Source organism: Musca domestica, unplaced genomic scaffold, assembly GCF_030504385.1.
Source record: "Musca domestica strain aabys unplaced genomic scaffold, Musca_domestica.polishedcontigs.V.1.1 19, whole genome shotgun sequence".
Classification (NCBI taxonomy): Eukaryota; Metazoa; Arthropoda; class Insecta; order Diptera; family Muscidae; genus Musca; species Musca domestica.
This window is the reverse complement of record NW_026712245.1, coordinates 8,875,309-8,895,778: the sequence shown is the minus strand read 5'-3', so window position 1 is coordinate 8,895,778 and position 20,470 is coordinate 8,875,309. Positions and strand designations below refer to the sequence as shown.

Below are 20,470 nucleotides of genomic sequence, written 5' to 3'. Positions count from 1 at the left end.
ATTATACCCTCCACCATAGTCATTCCGCATGTAACACCTCGGTAACGGTACCCCCCGATATTCGGTATTCTGATGATTTTAGCGACATTATTTACCGGAATTGTTTCAAATTTCGCATTTGAAGTTGGTAAAAAATTGTCTGTGAAAGTCCACGTTTTACAACTCCCATAGTTCCTCCCTATATTCGGAATTTTGTTGATTTTAGCTTTTTTTCAAGTTTCGCACTTGAATATTGTAATAGCTTGTTTTACTTGTTTTTTAGTTTAGTTAGTTTATTTTATTGATATATAAATTATACAAGGAATTGTCCGCTACTTTGTCAACGAAAAATCCATCTTAAAATGTTGGATTCGTTCCAACAATTTGTTTGGAGTTCGGAATGTTTGGATATTTTTTATTTAGTACCGTTCCAGCAGTTCGTTCGGAGTTCAGAACATTTGGAATGTATAGTACCTATAATGCACAACTAATTCAGTTTGATCAATTTTTTAAATCAAAATTTTATACATTGTACTAAATTTTCAGATTTCCATGGTTTTTTATATTAATGCAGTTTTTCCCGTTTCGAAAAGAAAAATATTAACATGTTTACCTTTCACACTTAAAACCCAATTTTGTAGCATTGAGTTCTTTTCGATCAATAAAAGCATGCATATCCAAAACTACCTACATAACTTAACCACAGACACCAACATCTGTACAAAATTTCAGGATTTCAGCTCTTTTCCTTCACACAATATAAAATTTAGTACTATTTAGTATAATCTTGGTACGTATTTTCAAAATCAACTACATATCTCAATACGAAATACAAACAGAGACCGTAATATAAATACAAAATTAAGTACAATTGAGAAGTTTTGCTACAAATATATGACACATTTCCAAACCGCCGTCAAATCTCAAAAACACTGATACCATCAATAAACTAAATATCAAATTTCTAATTTGTATATCTATCCCTTCACCTAAATCCAAATATAGTATCATTCAATTCTTTTCGTACAATTATGGTACAACATTTCCGATCCAACCTCCATATATTCCGGCTAAACATCAGAGACTCTCATACCAAATTTCAGACTTACTCTTCACCCAATTCCAAATTGTACGAAATATAGTACTTTTCATGCATTTGTAGTACACATTTCCGAAACCACCTCTTTATCACAACCTACTACCAACAGGGACCCCAATTTTTTTTTTCAAAGCTCCAGATAAATCCGTTCACTTTAATCCAAATTGTTCCAAATTTATTACAGTCCGCATAGTGAGTACACTTTTCCAACGCCAAATTCATATATCTAATTTACTTTTTAAGGGACAATCAAGAGAACGAGGGACCTCAAAGGGTACTAAAACTAAGCTCTACAAGAATAACATTGCAATATACATTAATGTGTTTCAAGAAAGGAACTACGAGGATATAAAAAGAAACCTTAAAAAGTACATAAGCAGGGACTAAAGGGATACTCACTCGTGGAGGAGGTATCAGAATGTGTGAGCCGGTATATCCCATTATGACGCCCTATCTTTAAATGGTTAAAATACTGAGATGTGCAAAATAATCGGATGCTGAATTCGCATTTTATTAGCGTTTTATTATCAAAATTTAGACCCTTTGAGGGGGAGGTGCCAGAAGGAGGTGTCCGCTATACTCCATCTTTACACACGATTTTGTAATGGTAAAAATATTGGTATGTGTGGAATTTGAAGATAATCTGCATTACATTTCGCATTTTATGAGCGTTTTAAATATTCTAAATTTGGATCCTTTGTGGAGGAGGTACTGGAATGTGTAGTCCAATCTTGTCCATTCTCGCACCCAATCTTGCGGTGATGCAAATATCACGATTTGCGAAATTTGCACAAAATCAGATTATTCCTTCTCTTTCTATTCGGTAAATTAATTTCTATGAAAATGTTGACCCTTTGTGGGGGTGGTACCAGAAGTAGTGGACCGACATTGCCCATCTCCGAACTCGATCTAAGTTTGACAAAAATATTACGATGTTCAAATTATGGAACAAATCGGATACTTCCTAGGAGGGTTATCGTGCGCACCAGACTGTCAGACAGAGGGACATCGCTAAATCGACTCCAAATGTCCTGGGACGGATTTGGTCCAAAGAGACCTAGGGTCTAAAATCTTTATTTCATCTAGGCATGTTATGGCCGTATCAAATGATATATACCCTCTCTAGCAATATGGCTGAGGGTATAAAAAGGCCTATACATAGGCCTCTTAAAATTTCCCGTGAAATAGGATGTTTAGAATTCCTGAATTCATATCTGACAAACAGTTCAATAGAATCAAAGAATCCTTTTTCCTTTTGGGAATCAATACAGTTTAACTTATATTAATTTCAAAAAGTGCCTTCGTTTAGTTTATATTACAGGTTTCATTATTTTTATTGAATTCTTAAATAATTCTTTAAGATTAATTGCGTATTACTAACATAAATATTATTGTTATTATAATGATAAATGACATTGATAAATGTCAAAGAAAATCTACCACATAATAGTTGTTGTTGTTTCCTCCGTCGTTGTAGTTTCCTCCGTTATTGTAGTTGTAGCAGAAGTTGTTGTGGTTGTTGTAGTTGTAGTATTTGTTGTTGCCGTACAATTATTGTAGCAATATATTCTATTAATTTTCTCAATATCGGAATCTGCAATTCTTTTACGTTGACCCATTCCCGTATAGTTACCATCAAGCGGTGTTATTGTTTCGTTGCCATTTTTTGAACCGACATATGGTCCATAGCCCATTGAGCTTTCTCTGTCATAGGGAACTAGACAATCCAATGAATCTTCCTTTTTTTCGAAATTATACTCATTTCCTTCTTTGATATTTTCGAAATTAATTCGAACGTGATCATCACGATCATAGGAGTTGTGAGCATGGCTTAAACCCAGCGCATGCATGAACTCATGACAAACTATGACATGATTCTTTAGGCAATTAGGTCCCAGATTCATAATCTGGGCAAATGGATAGGGTTGGAAGCCAACTTGAGAGAAACAACCCCCCTCCTCGTTGGTAAGGTACACATAACCATAATCCAGAAAAATAGTTTCACGGCAATGAACACAAGTTCTGTTTTCCAGTTCGCGGCAACACTTGCGAACCGTTTCCTTTTGGGCTTCAGCTAAAAAGGGAGGGGGACAAATAAATATGCGTTCCTGGAAAGTCATTTCAAGCGGAAACTTACTGAAACTCCAGGAGAAGACGTATTTAATGGTGTTATTTGGCCATTTTCGATCGGGATAACCATTGCGTGTGAGAGAATCGGGCACGATATCACCTTCAAGGTAGCCAGCTAACTCGGGATTATTCTCATCGTAATCGTTCTCCTCAATGGACAACACGGCCCAGGAAATTGCCAAAAATATGGCAATTGTTAGAGAATTTCTTAGCAAAGTCCTCGACATTTTGAAGGCGTGTTTCACTTAGACTTTCAAAGTTGGAAGACTACAAGCAAATGTTGTTATTTTTGTTAAAAATTCAGTCATTTATATTCAAAACTGTGGGAACTGAATTTTTGGGGGTTTTTCAGAGGGGTCAATTAAATATTATCGATGGGAAAGACAGACAAACATTTGTTGATTACAATCAATCGATAGTCAAATACTTCCAGTCATCTTATCTGGTCTGATATTGGGTTACGCGTTTGATTCAATTAACAAGGTGCCATAAAAGGGGGTCGATATTCTCATTCAAAACACGCTCCTAAAACAATTACGCTGTGTAACAGAAACAATAATTATGAAAGTAGAGCTGAAAATAGCGGATGCGCCAAGTTCCACTTCTTCGACATTTTTTGGAATTGTCGGATACAGATTCCTTAAAATCCGATCATTTTTGATATACAAGGTTATATGAAAAAAACGGCAACCAACTTCAGACTGCAGTAATTTCTAAGCTACTCGTCCGACAGCTGTTAAAATTATTTCAGTGACAGCTCATTATATTTTTTACAAGCATACCAAAGCATTTTGGTGAGAATTCTCCAGAAACAAATGTATTCGTGATGGAATTCAAGCGTGATAGTGTGATTTCTTTTTATTTGGCTGGAAAACCACAAGTGACTATCGTTAGAGTACTCCAGAATTGAAATGTGAATAAATCTTTTGTGGTCATGCCACCCCTCCTTACCGTGATACTGGTAGCGTAGCCCGACGTCAAGGAAGTGCAACATCAGCAGAAATGGTTCGAAAAGTAAAGAAGCGACTTGATCGAAACCCGCGTCGTAGTGGCTCGTGAGCTGAACATATCGCTAGATTCCATTCGGCAAATATTGAAAAATGAGCTCGGGGTAAAGCCATTGAAATTCCAAGAAGCGCGATAACTTACACCTCTACAGAAAGAAAATAGACTCAAAAGAGCTAAAGATTTGCTCCTCTTGGCCGAAAGGTGAACTGCCGAATTTGGTTTTCTCCGATGAGAAAACATTCGTTGTCCAGCAGTTTGTAAACAAAGAAAATGATTGTGTTTACTTACCAAAGAGGTCAGCTGAAAATGTGCACCTTCGGTTGGCCACCAGAACTCAAGCGCCAGCCATGGCGATGGTGTGGGCCGCCATAACAGCCGATGATCGCTCTCAGCTCGTATTAATCGACCATGGCATCTGAATAAATGTCAAATACTACCACGAAAATATTCTGGAGGGCGTATTAAAGCCTTGCGCACGCAAACATTTTGGCCGTAGACCTTGGACATTCCAACAGGACTCAGCACCATCGTATTCAGCAAAAAGAGTGGTTACAAAATGATGTTTCTCGCTTCATTTCCAGCGCACAGTGACCTCTAAAATTTCCGGATACCAATCCGTTGGACTATTGTGTCCGGAGTATTTTGGAAAGCAAGGTTGGCACTAAAAACTACCAAAGTGTCGATCACCTCATGCAAGCGCTTCGCCGAGAATGGGCCAAAATACCGCAGAACAACATTCGGGCAGAGTGTGTCGGTTTCATTAGCCGTTTGAAGATCATAATTCGTGCCAAAGGTGACCAGTTCGAACAAATCTAAACATATTCTAAAATTTGCTGCTATTCCCGACATTTTTTGCTTTCATTCAATAAAATTTAAACAAAAAATGTAAAAACTATGGCATTTGACTTTGTTGCAGTTTTTTATTTCACCCTATATAGTCTCTTGGATAATATCTCTATTAAGGTCAAGAGTTTTAACCCTAAATCGAGTCACCAAATGGGTTGTCTTGGTTCATTTTTCAAAATATAGTTAAAAATTCTTTTTAAACGAGATCAAAGCAAATCAGATTTTTATCAATCTTAAGCCGAAATTTTTGAAAAAAGGGAAAAACAATTTAGACCTCCCAGTATGTTAGGTCTCAAAGGGGTAATGCTTTCTTCTTTAAAATCATAACATATATAACTGCGTCGGGCACGTGTACCGGCTGAGAATGTTACCCTTTATTTACGACTCCTTGTTATATCTTGAATTAAATGGGTAAACCATCTGCAGCCATGATAAGATTGCAAGTGGCTACCAACATTTATTCCACGATCGATTGTAATCAGCAAATGATTTTCTGTCTCTCCCCCGATGGCAATAATTTGACCCTTTTGTATTATTAAAAAAATGCACAATGCAACTCCCACTGTTTTGGAATATAAATGGCCAAAATATTACCAAAAGTTTTACAATTCTATACAAACTTCAAATCAAGAAAGTCAAAGTGTTAAAAATGTCCAAAACTTTGCTACGAAATATTTTAACAATAGCCATATTTTTGGCTATTTCCTGGGCTGTAATGTCCATTGAGCAGAACGACTATGATGATCATAACCCCGAAATGGCTGGCTACTTTGAAGGTGATATCATGCCAGATTTTCCCACACGCAATGGTTTTCCAAATCGAAAATGGCCAAATAACACCATTAAATATGTCTTCTCCAGTAGTTTTAGTAAGCAACACCTGCAAATGGTTTTTCATGGGCCAATATTTATTTATCCCCTTCATTTCAGCTGAAGCTCAAAAGGAAACGGTTCGCCAGTGTTGCCGTGAACTGGAGAACAAAACTTGTGTTCGTTGCCGTGAAACTATTTTTCTGGACTATGAATATGTGTACATCAAAAACGATCCGGTGGGTTGTTCCTCTCAAGTCGGCTGCCAGTATACATGGGTACAGATTATGAATCTGGGACCCAATTGCCTAAAGAATCATGTCATAGTTTGTCATGAGTTTATTCATGCTTTAGGTTTCAGCCATGCTCACAATTCCTATGATCGTGATGATCACGTTCGAATTAATTTCGAAAATATCAAAGAAGGAAATGGGTATAATTTCGAAAAAAAGGAAGATTCCCTGGATTGTCTGGTTCCCTATGACAGAGAAAGTGCAATGGGCTATGGACCCTATGTCTTTTCAAAAAATGGCAACGAAACAATAACACCACTCGATGGTAACTATACGGGAATGGGTCAACGTAATAGAATTGCGGATTCCGATATTGAGAAAATTAATAGAATGTATTGTTTCAATAATTGTACGGCAACGACAAATACTACGACTTCAACAACCACAACAACTGCTGCAACAACAACAATATTATAGTAGATTTTAATTTTTGTGTTTAAACTCATTTTAATATTCATACCATATTGTGTGGTAGAGGTACGCAATTAAACTTTTAATTATTAACAAATTAAAAAAAAAAATAATTATTAAAAATTTAATAAAAACGAACGAAGCAAATTCACTGTTTTGGATTAATATATAATTCATGACTCCCGAAATCAATAGATAACTGCAAATAACTGGACTGTTGTGACAGGAATACATTCAGCAACTCTTAACATCCAATTTCGGGGGAAATTTACAAAGACTCAAAATGTTGAGGCGTCATTACAGTAAAATAAATAAAATATTAAAAATGTAATCGAAATTTCACCCAATATATGTTTAAGGCGAGCAATGTAGACTTATACAGCAATATGGACCGAAAATTATGTTACACCGTGCGACAAAATGCCATTTTTATTCGATAATAACGGGGGAAAAACAGTAGATTATCTAAATAAAGCTAAAAAGGCGTGGTGATAGTCTACCACGAAAAGCAAGCTAACAAGAGTATCGGTTGGTTTTGCCGACAGATGTAATCCCCTTATCATTTAAAAATATTTTGACTTCTCTATGGAGTGGGGTTTGAAAGAATTTGACAATATTGTACATTTCGTATAGTACCAAAATAAATATGAACTAAGTATTGCGACGTGCCAGGTTTGGACTATATTGATAACTTCCGTTACTTTACATGAGATATGTGATAATTTTTAATGAGGAGGGTGGGTGAGGTAACAGAAGGGGTTCGCAGATATATAGCATCTTCACAAGAGATCTTGTGTTAGAAAAAATGTTTGTTTGTGTGAAATTTCAAGAGAGTTAGATGCTTATTTCGCATTTCTGACCGTTTTGTTTTCCAAAATCTTGAACACTATGTGGGGGAGGCTACCATCTTTATAACAGTGCTTGTGTTGATGGAAATATTGAGATATACCAAGTCTGAAAGCAATCGGATTCTCTTTGCGCGTTTTATGAGCTTCATGGATATTCAACATCTTGAGCCTTTGTGTGGGAGGTACCAGAATGAGTGGACCGATATATGCCATTTTCATATCATATATTGTGTTGGTAGAAATAATCAGATGTGTGAAATATGGAGAGAACCGGATGCTTATTTCGGATTTCATAATCGTTTTGTTTATTTAAATCGTTGACTCTTTGTGGGGGAGGTACCCGAAGGAATGGTCCGATCTCAACCATCTTTATAACAGATATTATGTTGGTGGAAGTATTAAGATATGCCAAGTCTGAATGGAATCGGATGTTAATTGTGCATTTTATGAGCTTCATGGATATTCAAAATTTTGACATTTTATGGGGGAGTTACCAGAAGGAGTGGACCGATATATTCCGTATTCACACCAGATCTTGGGTTAATAAAAATATTTTGATGTGTGTAATTTAAAGACGATCAGTCTCTTACGTCACATTTTATAAGTGTTTTAAAATTTTCGAAATGTTGACCCTTTTGGAGGGAGGTACTTGATATAGTGGACCGATATTATTAATTTTTGCACCAGACCTAGAAGTGACGCAAATATAACGATTTGCAAAGTTAGAGCAAAATCGGATTATCGTTTGCTGTATAGAAAATCTATTTTTTTTTTTTGAAGATTTCGAAAATTTGTGGGGTAGGTACCGGAAGCAGTGTACCGAAATATTCCATTTTAGCACAAGACCGTGGGTTAATATAAATATTGGGATGCGTGAAATTTGCAGACAAGCGAACTCTTACATCACAACTAATTAAAGTTGTACTTATTCAAAATTTTAACCCTTTGTGGGTGAGGAGCAATATCAGATTAACCTTTCCCTTTTTGTGCAGAAAATATAGTCTTTGAAAATTTCGAACTTTTGTGGGGGAGGTACCAGAAGGAGTATACCGATATTGCCCATCGCCGAACTCGATATAAGTTTGACAAAAATATTACGATGTAAAATCGAATACTCTTTTCGAGAGATATCGTGGACTCTTAGCAGTCAGACAGATGGACGGACGGACGGACGGACGGACATGGCTAGATCGACTCCAAATGTTCTGAAACGGATTTGGTCCAAAGAGACCTAGGGTCTAAAACCGTAATTCCACTACCCAGAACGTCTTTTAAAGTCTACTGGGCATTTTCACAACCCAAACCGGCTATTTTCTTAAAAATTATTGTACCTAGATATACGATTTATTCTAAAATTTATAAGGACATTTGGGGGAGAATATTTCTTCTTTTGACCATCCGCCTAAAATAAAATTCTAATTAGTTTCTGTCGTGGAAATGAAACAAGGCCGGGGAAAATAGATAAAAAATTAAGGACTTTTTTTGATTTTTTGGAAACGATCATGTTTTTTTTTGGTATACAATGAAAATAGAGAATTCTTTTCTTTAGTAACTTATAGTGAAATTTGATAAAGAATATTTTGGTCTTTGACCTCATCCTTCTAAAATGACGATTTATTGGAGATTTATACACAAACTCACACAAGGTATGCCTTTAACCCAAAACTGTCTCTTTAATAAATATGAATCCTGGCGTTTATGTAAGACTTTACGTCTTTTACGTCTTCTAGAACCTATAGTAGAATATTATGACAAATAAGACTTGCCACGATCCGTTTAAATGGTGTTTTGAACCGTATTTAAAAAAACGGACAAAAAGACCTATTTTTGACTCGCACGAGAATTTAAACTTTCGAAAAAAATATTCTCATATTTTTATCTGCAATATTGCTAAAGACACCATATACCTAAAAATCACGGTTGAAAAGGGTAGTTTGTTTTGTTTTTAGGTTACTGTGCGATGCAGACTTTCAAAACGCCGATACACGTGTCGTCTTGTTTTTGCTCTACTTTCAAATTCTGCTCAATTTGCCCCTAGTTATTGAAAAAATTAAATTTTGTTGCACAGTGTAATTAAAGCCTTACACATTTTCGATTATAGTTTTTATTACATCCTTAGCAGGGAATTTCTTAACTTCTAAATTACATAAATTACGGGCATAGATTGCTGGCCTATACAATTGTTGTTGGCTCCTCCGATGTTGTGGTGGTAGCCACGGTTGTGGTTGTTGTTGTTGTGGTGGTATTCGTTGTTGCCGTACAATTATTAAAGCAATACATTCTATTAATTTTGTCAATATCCGATTGCCTCAGTTCTTTGCGTTGTCCCATACCCGTATAGTTTCCATCCAATGGTGTTATAGTTTCCAGGCCATTTTTCGAAAAGGTAAGTGGGCCATAATGCATTGTACTCTCTCTGTCATACGGCACTAGGCAATCATATGTGTCATTTTTTTTGAGGAAATTATGTTCCTGTCCTTCCTTGATATTTTCGAAATTAATTCGAACGTAGTCATCCCGATTGTAGGCATTGTGGCTGTGGTCAAAGCCCAGAGCATGTATGATCTCGTGACAAACCAGAATGTAATTTTTCAGACAACCGGGTCCTAAATTAATTATCTGGTACCATGAGTGCTGGAAACCGATCTGAGAGAAACAACCGATTGGCTCATTTTTGAAGTAGACAAAACCAATGTCTAGAGGTATAGTTTCACGGCAACGAACACAAGTACGATTTGCCAACTCTCGACAGCACTGGCGAATGGGTTCCTTTTGAGCTTCAGCTGGAATAAAGGAAACGCATAAATACTTAAGCATGTGCAGATCCTGCCAAGTGGTAACTTACTGAAATTGCTGCTGAAAACATATTTAATTTCTCCATTAAACCATTTTCGATTGGGATAACCATTGCGTGTGGGGAAGTCTGGCATTATATCTCCTTCGATAAAATCGGCATGTTCGGGATTTTGATAATCATCGTAGGTCTCGATGGACAGCGCAGACCATGAAATTGCCAAAAATACGGTGATTGTTGTGGCAAATGTGAATAATGTTGTTGGCATTGTGGAGTGGCGGTTTTTACTTTGATTTTCTTCGCTGAAATTTCTAGACTCGAGTGTTAATACTGTGGCCCAAAATCGGGTAATTTATAGGAAAACAATTTTGATAAATGTCTGATTTTTTTATATAAAATAGAGTTGAAGAAACTCTTATCGAGGATTCTAGACTGTAAATTTATTGTTGATTGCAATCAACACGCGATGACCAAATCTTATCTGGACTGCATGTGGGTTACGCATTTAATTCAATTATAACAAGAAGTAGTAAAAAGGGTAACATTCTTGGCATTTGAAGTGCTTGAAACCTAGAAATTAAACTTATTAATATTCATGTGAATGCAACTGATTAGTGTCAAACTAAATCGACTAGTTGATTCTATAGTTGGGGTTTTTTCGTACAAATTTCACATAAATTGGAACCTATGTTTAGGGGCCTTGTAATACGTAAACAGTTGTGAATAAATATCGAAAAAATTAAATTCTTTTGACACTATTTACAGAGAAATTTCTTGAAAGAATAATCAAGCGGAAGCTGTGGAAAATTTAATATTAGAATGTATAATTGAGGGACCAAAAATACCCTTTGATTTAAATTTAACTCTCCAGTCAACAAAATCTGGGCAATATGGTGAAGAACCTCGAAATTATTGAAATCAGGAGCATTATGTGTATGGACCGTAGAACGGGACATGGACCTACATTGCGATTTGTATGGAAGAAGTGTTCAACGCCTCTATAAGGGATATACAAAAGGTGGGCCTATATTGATAATTTTAACGAAATATTCGTCGGGACCCCAAAAAGTGTATGCATTCTTGATCAGCGTAAAATTCTCGATTTCGATTAGCTATGCCCGCCTATCTGTCTAGTGAAATCACGCTAGAACCCACATAATTTAATTTAGAGTTTTGAACAAAGCATAGACCCCATATAACGGTACCTTCCGATTTTAAGTATTTTGAAGTATTCTTCCACAATTTCTTACCAAATATAATATGGGTTTCGTTATTTTATGTTATTTTTATACCCTCAGTCATATGGCTAGAGAGGCTACATATCATTTGATACGACCAAAACGTGCCTCATGGAAATAACGCTTTTAGATACTAAGTCTCTGTGGAAAATATCCGTTTCAGGACATTTGAAGTCGATCTAACGATGTACATCCGTCTGTCAGGATGGTGCGCACAATAACTATCGAAGGGAGTATCCGATTTGATCCAAACTTGGTATACCGTAATATTATTATCAAATTTAGATCGAGTTTGGAGATGGGCAATATTGGTCCACTCTTTCCAGTACCTGCCCCGCAATAGGTCGAAATTTTCAAAAAAGAAATAAAAAATATTTTATTGCACAGAATGAGAAAGGATAATCCGATTTTGCTTCAAATTCGGAAATCCTAATTTTTGCATCATTGCTAAGTCAGGTGCGAAAATGGCCAATATCGGTCCATTCCATTAAGTACCTTTCCCCACAAATGTTCAATATATTTAATAATTATAACCCTTTTAATATGTGATGTGATAGTCCGATTGTCTTCAAATTTCACACATCCCAATATTTTTATTAACCCAAGGTCTGGTGTGAATATGGAATATATTGGACCCCTCCTTCTGTTACCCCCATACGAAAAGTCAATTTTTTAATATCCATGAAGCTCATAAAACGCAAAATTTACATCCGATTACATTTAGACTTGGCACATTTCATTATTTCCATTAACACAAGATCTGTTCTAAAGTTGGTGAAGATCGGACTATTCCTTCTTTTACCGCCCCTACAAATGGTCAAAATTTTGAATTACCAAAGGAGCATAAAATCCAATATAAGCATCCGGTTCTCGCATTATTTTTACTAACACAAGATCTGCTGCGAAGATGGGATGTATCGGTGCACTACTTTTGGTACCTCCCCCATAAATTGTCGAAATTTTGAATATCCATGAATCTCATAAAACTCAAAATTCAGACTTAGTACATCTCAATATATCCGTCAAGACAAAATCTGTTATAAAGATGACAGAGATCGGTCCACACCTTCTGATACCCCCTCCCGGTTCAAAATGTTGAATATTTATTTACCTCATAAAATGCAAAATAAGCATTCGACTCTCTTAACATTTCACACATCCCAATATTTCTACTACTTCTGGTATTTTCCACACAGAGGGAACAAATTTTTAATAACAAAACGCCATAAAAATGCGAAATAAGCATCGGATTCTTTTTAAACTTCACACATTTTAATATTTCTACTAACACAAGATATGGTGTGATATTTGTGGTACCTCCCCCACAAGCTATAACAATTTTAAATAATTAAATATCACATAACTTACGAAATTAGTCAGCGATTCCATTCAAACCTGGTATATCTTAATATTTCCCTAAACAAGATATCTGATGTGAATGAATGTTTCTACCCACTCCTTCTAATACCTGATACCTCCCCCACAAAAAGTAAAAAATTTCATCTGACACCTCATACACAATTCTCTAAAAATTTTCACATATCTCATATCAAGTGACATAGAACTAATACGGCACGTTGCAATATTTATATTATACATTTATCAAATGTTGTCCAACTCCTTCGGATTCTCCCCCATAAAGGCTCAACATGATGTATAATAAATGCGGATTCCAAAATATGTTTAAATAAATGGACAATAGCTGAGGGTACCCGTCGGCAAAAACCGACTGATACCTGTTAATTGTTTTATTTTAATTAAAACTGATTGATATTCTTAGTTAACATTTTGTACTCTTTATTTCATTTTGCTTTGATAAACATCGTGGTGGAGGGTATAATAAGTTTGGCTCGGCCGAAGTTAAAGCCCACGTAGAAAGGGATTTAAGTTCGGCCGATCCAAAATATTTGCCAAAATATAGCATAGTCGTAAAAAATTATCGAAAATTTTCCTACCATGGGGGCTAATCAAAAAAATGGATGGATATGACTCATTTTCTGTAGCAATGATTCTGGATATAATCCTAGAATTTCTAAAAAATTTCAAAGCTCTATCATACATTTTGCGAAATGTACCTCAACTATAGGAGTTTCTTTGTATAAAGTAAAAACAATATAAAGGTCTTAACTAACTTGGGCCTTAGAACCCGAAACTCCCAAGGGGTTTTGATCGAAAAACGAGTTATATAAAGTCCACTTAGGATTTTCCAAAACACACACGAATTGGGAAAAGGAGTATTATTTTTCATATATAAACCTTACTTTTTTATTAATAAAAATTGATGATATTTTGTCATGGCACCTATGGCAAAAAAAATCAAGTATAAAAGGATATTTATAATTTTCATAAAAACTTTTGTACCTATTTATATGGTTTATTCTGAGATTTTTAATGAAATTTTATGTAGAACATAATCGTTTCTGACGTCATCCTTCTAAAATTATGCTTTGTTGGAGATTTTTACATAGACGTTTTCTAGTAACTATAGTAGTTTTTAATCATATCGAAAAAAAAAAAAAAGCAAAACGTATTCCTTATTGACTCCCTTGAGGGTAAAGTTTTTTGACATATTTTTCATATTTTTATTTGCAATATTGCCGAAGACACTATAAATCTAAAATGCACGGATTTCGAAGAATCTTGGTCCGAAATTTTCCAAAAAGGGGGGAATTTGTGATGCTCTCCTTCAAAAGGACGATACACGTGTCTCTTTTTTAACTCTACTTTCATAATTCTCGACGCAGTCTTTTTGTGTTGTACAGTGTAATTATTTAACGTCGTATGTTAGTATTTTTATTGTAATACATATTGATAATTGTTTGAAATTTTATTTCAGTTTTAGTTTTTCAATAAACTTTCGTTTTTATCCATTTTCATTTACATCATTCAATTTGCCTACTTTCGTCCTTCCTCACAATCACTGACCCGCACCACATCACCATAACATGGTGGTGGTGTTTCTGGTCTAGGGGCCGATGGTGAGTAAGTGTTCGCCTCCGCATTGTTGACATCCGTTGAATTTTGTCTCTCGGTAAAATGTTGACTTAAGCGATTGTTAAATAAATTACTGCGACTTAAACGTCTAATCAGGGTGGCTGTGTTTTGATTAATGGTTCGATAATATTGGCGACGTGCCGGACGTCCAAATAAACGGGATAAGAAATTTTCGGCCACAGGACCTTCATAGCGTATGACCGGTGCACGTTGTGGAGGATGGGTGGCAGGGCGTCGTCTTGGTTGTCGCCTAACATGGGGCGGGAGTTGTTGACGTGCTAGCGGTTGAGTATTCACTTCGTCGTTATCATCGTTTTCGGCATGTTCCACTTGGCTTAAACGATCTGTAAGAAGATTAGATTGTTTTGAGTTGGGTTTTTATATATTAAAATAAAAGATATATGTATAATTGACGATTTGGATTTCCGAGAATCGAAAGAAGTTGGTCACGTCCTTAAAACCGCATAAAATAATTGGAAATATGAACGATATGTATGAAAACATAAAAGCCAATAACAATAGAAGCATTGTCATAATTAGACTGAATTTCATATTTAAAATCGGACGCGTTTAACACATGCAATGGGGATGTGCAATATGCTGAAATTAAATACAATTGTAGGGTTTTGTATAAATTTGGGATATATACAGCTTGCTTTTCTTTTTTTCATATTGATGACATCAAAAGGTACTTAAAAACATAATAAAAACAGAGTAGTCATGGTAAAAACGTTTTTCTTCTCGATTTGCATTTGTTGCAGATTAGAAAATCAAGAGATTCCCTTGACATTACTAATGAATATATTGCGAGGAGCATTATTATACAAAATCAGAGCACAGATTTGCTCGTTTTCTCTTAGGAGTGAAACTTCTTCCTTTGCGGATGTGCTCGAAGAGTGTGAGTTTTGTACGAAGCTCGAATCGCTCGAAATGGGGTAATATTTCACTCTAAGAGTAAAATCGAGCGGAAAAAATAATTTCGTTGGCTCAATTTAGTGTGCATGTGTTTGATATTGCTAAAACGAGACAAAAGAGAGAACTCTTGATTTTTTTCGCTCCCAGGAGAGGGAAAAAGCAATCTGATATCGAATTGATTAGAAATCATTTGATCTTTACGCAAACGAAACGTTGATAGCTAGACTGTTTTTTTTATTCATTGAAGATATTCACGAAAAATCTGCATTTGTCTTCATTAAGAACAAAAAAAGACCAGTAAAGAAGCGTCTAAGTTCCGCCGGATCGAACTTTTAATACCATCCACCAATTGGAAAAAATTTTAAAAATTAAAAAAAAACAACGACAACCATTTGGAACGAATTTGGAATTTTTCTCAAAAAAATAAATAAAATCGGTTAAAAATTTTGTTAAATTCTTAAAAATAACGAATATAGCCTTTAGATTGGGGTCTATACGACGTGGATCTACATAGGCATTGTTTGTGATAAGCCTTTACCATATTCAAATTCGAAACTTGAAGTAGACGGTGAATATGTAGCTAAAATCATCAAAATACCGTATATAGATAGGGAGGTACGGTTATATCGAAGCTATACGAAGACCTGTCACTCATTACGAATTTCAAATACGACATCTCAAACAATTTCGGTGAATATTGTACTAAAAATCCTCAAAATACAGAATATAGGGAGGTACCGATATGTAGGGCCTATACGAAGAAAATTTTCTGTCAAAGACTGTAGTTCCCATTCTGAACTCTAAATACGTAATTTGAATAATGACGCTAAGAGCGTGATTACAACAGACAGACAGAGACACACACAGACAGACAGATCGCGAAATCGATTTAGAATTTTACGCTGATCAAGAATATATATACTTTGTTGGGTCTGACATGGGTATTTCGAGGAGTTACAAACGTAATGACAAAGTTAACATACCCTCTATAGTATGGTGGAGGGTATAAAAAATGAAAGTTACCGATTAAATGAAAATAGAAAATAATAAATGAAAACAGAAAGACGTGGCTCTGCATAGGTATGTGAATAATGTCTCTAAAATCATGAAAATACCGAATATGGGTAGATACTGTTATATGGGAGCTATATAAAGGCGTGTACCAAAATTTTTATAAAAGGCTGTAGTAACTATTACGAATTATGAATACGATATTTGAACAATTGCGGTATACAGGGTGAGATGAAAAAACTGCAGCCAATTTCAGATTTCTGTCATTTCTAAGCCACTCGTCCGACAGCTGTTAAAATTATTTCAGTGACAACTCATTAAATTGTTTACAAGCGTACAAAATAATTTTAGTGAGAATTTTCAAGAAAAAAAATTATTTGTGATGGAGTTCAAGCGTGATATTGTGATTTCTTTATATTTGGCTGGAAAACCACAAGTGGCTATCGTTAGAGCACTCCAGCATTTAAATGTGAATAAATCTTTTGTGTCTCGTACCATCGCTCGTTACCGTGATACTGGTAGCGTAGCCCGAATCTCAAGGAAGTGGACAGATGAAAACAGCAAAATCAGCAGAAAAGGTTCGAAAATAAAGAAGCGACTTGATCGTAACCCACGTCACAGTGGCCGAAAAATGGCTCGTGAGGTAAACATATAGCAATATTCCATTCGGCAAATATTGAAAAATAAGCTCGGGGTAAAGCCATTGAAATTCCAAAAAGTGCAAGAACTTACACCGCAACAGAAAGAAAATAGACTCAAAAGAGCTAGAGTTGCTTTGCTTGGCCGAAAGTGGCAAACTGCCGAATTTGGTTTTCTCCGATGAGGAAACATTCATTGTCCAGCAGTTTGTAAACAAACAAAATGAACGTGTTTACTTGCCAAAGAGGTCAGCTGAAAATGTGCACCTTCGTTTGGCCACCAGAACTCAAGCGCCGGCCATGGTGATGGTGTGGGCCGCCATAACAGCCGATTGTCGCTCTCCGCTCGTATTAATCGAGCGTGTCATCAGAATAAATGCCGAATATTATCGTGAAAAAATTCTGGAGGTTGTATTAAAGCCTTGGGCACTCAAACATTTTGGCCGCAGACCCTGGAAATTCCAACAGGGCTGAGCACAATCGCACTCAGCACGCGCCACCCAAGAATGGTTACAAAATGAGGTTGCTCGCTTCATTTCCAGCGCTCAATGGCCACCAAAATCTCCGGATACCAATCCGTTCGACTATTGTGTCTGGAGTATTTTGGAAAGCAAGGTTGACACTAAAATATTCCACAGTGTCGATCACCTCAAGCAAGCGCTCTGCCGGGAATGGGCCAAAATACCGCAGAGCAACATTCGGGCAGCATGTGACGGTTTTATTGGCCGTTTGAAGGCCAAAGATAACCAATTTGAACAAATCTAAATTTATTCTAAAATTTGATGGTATTTCCGACATTTTTTCAGATTGAAATTTAAACAAGTTAAAAAGTAGTAAGTTCGGCCGGGCCGAACTTTGAATACCCTCCACCATTTGGAACGAATTTGGAAATAAAAACCTTAAAAAATTCTGTTAATATTTAAAAAATACCGAATATAGCCGTTATATTGGTGTCTATACGACGTGGACCTACATAGGCATTGGTTACCAAATTACAATTTGAAACTTTAAATAAACTGTGAATAATGTAGCTAAATTCATCAAAATATCGTATATAGGGAGGTATTGGGAGGGAGCAACATTCGGACATTGTTTGATGGTTCCAATGGCCAATTCGAGCAAATCTAAACTTATTCTAAAATTTGATGCTATTTCCGAAATTTTTTTTCTTTCATTCAATATTTAAAAAAAAATGTCAAAATTATGGCTTCGAAATAATAATTTTAAACCCAACAATTATATATATTCTTGATGAGCGCAAAATTCTAAGACGTCCGTCTGTCTGTTGTAATCACGCTACAGTCAGAATTAATTATGATAGGAAGCTAAAATTCAGCAAACATATGTCTTTTGTCTGCAGGCCCGAAGATGGGCTATATAGGTCCACGATATCATGTAGCCCTCATATAACGGTTTTCAGTTGAGCGGTATTTTTCGACGGATTTTTTTGTTGAAAATTTTCTAGTTTCTTCCAAATGGTGGAGGATAGAAAAAGTTCAGCCCGGCCGAACCACACTTTAAGACCGTGTATACATATATAGCCCTTGGTATTGCCATCACCTTTCATATAAGTACGCAGAAAAAAATCGGTTAACGCATTCCCTGGAACATTAATGACTAACATAATGCAACTCATTTTGAGTAGCATTGTAAAAAACATTGCAGGTGGAAACGGATTCACCACATTGTTTTGGATGAAATTTAACCAAAGTTTCTCACCTTTTCGTTTCGATTCACAGCAATTTTTCACACACAGAGAGCAGGTTAGGATACATATCACAACAGTTATGCCACAAGCTGCACCCAAAAAGAAGGCAAATTTTGATTCGCTTGAGACAAATGATTCCATGGAGCGTTTTTCATGCCAAGCTGTGTTTAGATTTACCAAACATTGGCGATAACTATGGCATAGTTTAGGCTTTTGGATATCACACAAAACGGCATCGGGAGCAAAGCGAAGCCATTCATTATTGGCAAGATCTGTGGTGGTGTCATCATCCTCATCGAAACGGCCATTGAGATCATCACCGTCGTCATCATCATCCTCAAATTCCTCTTCACTTTCAAAATTTAAACGCCATTGTTTGAAAATATTTATTGGTTCCGATTCGGTTACTGACTGATCTAACATTACCATTTTTTGGAATTTTTCACTGCCCAGAGTGAGAGATTTCGGTGTAGTTACACATTCCTTGAGCTCAATATTTATGCCAGGGTGTTGAGTTTTTAATTTTTCGATTTTGGTTTGTATATCCTCAGAACACTTGAAAACATTTTGTGACAATTTCACCTCAGATAAATGTTTTAGTGTAGCAAAATCCTCCACGCGCCAGGTGTTCAGGAGATTTTCAGATAAATCCACTTCCGTTAGATTGGGCAGCTCTGCAAACAATGTGGGTGGTATGTAACTTAATTGTGAATTTCTCAAATTAAGTATTCTCAAAGAAGAACTTTTCAGCAGAGGCTTATTGGAAATTGACATGAATTTGTTGCCCTCCAAACTAAGTTTTTCCAAATGACGATTTCTTTCAAACAGTCGCTCATCGAGATATTCAAGACGATTGTAGGAGAGATCTAAAATTTCCAGACGTTTCAAATGTGAAAAACTATCCAGATCCAGATTTTGTATGGCATTATGGGACAGGTTCAGATAACGGAGGTGATTATATTTCTAAAAATTAGGGGAGGGAAAACATTTTGTCAGCAAAAAATGTCTTGTAAACATTAATTATTAAATACCTTAAAGACAGCATTATCAATGGCAGTGATTTCATTGTGACTCAAGTCCAAAATTTGCACAAATTTAGTTAATTCCACATCGGCGCTTATAAGCCTTTTTCCGCTGTAGCGAAAAAGTTAAATTCTCATAAATGAAAATAAAATCCACATGGAAACTTTTGAAATTCAGAGCTCACCTACATTGGGCCCGATTTAATTTCAGGTATACATCACAATTGCAAAATCTGGGACAGACAAATTCTGTTGCACCACTCACAGTTATAAGACCCAAGAGACAGCAGATTTTTAATATGTTAAATGGTAACATAATCTGAACTTCTCATTTTTCGAAGATTCCGAAATGGGTTAAGATTTGATCGTTCGTATGTTTTCTCTGAGTTGACGCGATATTTTTTCGTTTTTAAAATAGATGTTGCCTTGTTCAGTTACCAAATATGACTAACAGGTCTGACGAATATTGTGGCCAAGTGGTGGTGGTGACTGTCGTTATCAGTAGGGCGGCGATAAGAAAGAGATAACAATGTTTTGGAGATATACATATAGCCATTGTGGAAGTATTCTATTTAATATTGGTGAGAGTACACGAAGGCTTATTTTTGGTAATTACAACAAAATCGTATAAGCTGGCGATGAATAATGTAGCTAAAATCATCAAAATATCATATATAGGAAGGTACCATTATATCGGAGCTGTGCGAAGACCTGAACCAGCATAGA

At 35.9% G+C, this 20,470-nt stretch overlaps 4 protein-coding genes across 4 annotated transcripts; 1 reads left to right on the top strand and 3 right to left on the bottom strand.

Moving 5' to 3' along the window:
• Positions 1-2,499: 2,499 nt before the first annotated feature.
• LOC101895399 (zinc metalloproteinase nas-14-like) lies at positions 2,500-3,497 on the bottom strand. Its single transcript, XM_005191313.3, has 2 exons — positions 3,216-3,497; positions 2,500-3,152 (listed from the first exon to the last, which is right to left on the bottom strand). The coding sequence occupies exons 1-2, from the start codon at positions 3,433-3,435 to the stop codon at positions 2,515-2,517; spliced, it is 858 nt and encodes a 285-aa protein (XP_005191370.2). The 5' UTR covers positions 3,436-3,497; the 3' UTR covers positions 2,500-2,514.
• A 2,161-nt stretch (positions 3,498-5,658) lies between these two features.
• LOC101892823 (zinc metalloproteinase nas-14) lies at positions 5,659-6,723 on the top strand. Its single transcript, XM_011293218.3, has 2 exons — positions 5,659-5,931; positions 5,993-6,723. The coding sequence occupies exons 1-2, from the start codon at positions 5,712-5,714 to the stop codon at positions 6,580-6,582; spliced, it is 810 nt and encodes a 269-aa protein (XP_011291520.2). The 5' UTR covers positions 5,659-5,711; the 3' UTR covers positions 6,583-6,723.
• Positions 6,724-9,525: 2,802 nt separating this feature from the next.
• Positions 9,526-10,554, bottom strand: LOC101892646 (zinc metalloproteinase nas-14). The gene is made up of 2 exons (XM_005175305.4): positions 10,270-10,554; positions 9,526-10,207 (listed from the first exon to the last, which is right to left on the bottom strand). The coding sequence occupies exons 1-2, from the start codon at positions 10,484-10,486 to the stop codon at positions 9,597-9,599; spliced, it is 828 nt and encodes a 275-aa protein (XP_005175362.3). The 5' UTR covers positions 10,487-10,554; the 3' UTR covers positions 9,526-9,596.
• Positions 10,555-14,084: 3,530 nt separating this feature from the next.
• Positions 14,085-20,180, bottom strand: LOC101892471 (uncharacterized). Its single transcript, XM_059121231.1, has 4 exons — positions 19,930-20,180; positions 19,754-19,856; positions 18,734-19,685; positions 14,085-14,794 (listed from the first exon to the last, which is right to left on the bottom strand). The coding sequence occupies exons 1-4, from the start codon at positions 20,058-20,060 to the stop codon at positions 14,352-14,354; spliced, it is 1,629 nt and encodes a 542-aa protein (XP_058977214.1). The 5' UTR covers positions 20,061-20,180; the 3' UTR covers positions 14,085-14,351.
• Between the last annotated feature and the right edge of the window lie 290 nt (positions 20,181-20,470).

Coding starts and splice junctions, on each gene's coding strand:
- LOC101895399 (XM_005191313.3), bottom strand. CDS start 3,435: ATGTCGAGGACTTTGCTAAGAAATTCTCTAACAATTGCCATATTTTTG. Junction 3,153..3,215: donor CGTCTTCTCCTGGAGTTTCA/GTAAGTTTCCGC, acceptor CTCCCTTTTTAG/CTGAAGCCCAAAAGGAAACG.
- LOC101892823 (XM_011293218.3), top strand. CDS start 5,712: ATGTCCAAAACTTTGCTACGAAATATTTTAACAATAGCCATATTTTTG. Junction 5,932..5,992: donor TGTCTTCTCCAGTAGTTTTA/GTAAGCAACACC, acceptor CCTTCATTTCAG/CTGAAGCTCAAAAGGAAACG.
- LOC101892646 (XM_005175305.4), bottom strand. CDS start 10,486: ATGCCAACAACATTATTCACATTTGCCACAACAATCACCGTATTTTTG. Junction 10,208..10,269: donor TGTTTTCAGCAGCAATTTCA/GTAAGTTACCAC, acceptor CCTTTATTCCAG/CTGAAGCTCAAAAGGAACCC.
- LOC101892471 (XM_059121231.1), bottom strand. CDS start 20,060: ATGTTACCATTTAACATATTAAAAATCTGCTGTCTCTTGGGTCTTATA. Junction 19,857..19,929: donor TTAAATCGGGCCCAATGTAG/GTGAGCTCTGAA, acceptor TTTTCGCTACAG/CGGAAAAAGGCTTATAAGCG. Junction 14,795..18,733: donor CTGTGAATCGAAACGAAAAG/GTGAGAAACTTT, acceptor ATCTTCTTACAG/ATCGTTTAAGCCAAGTGGAA.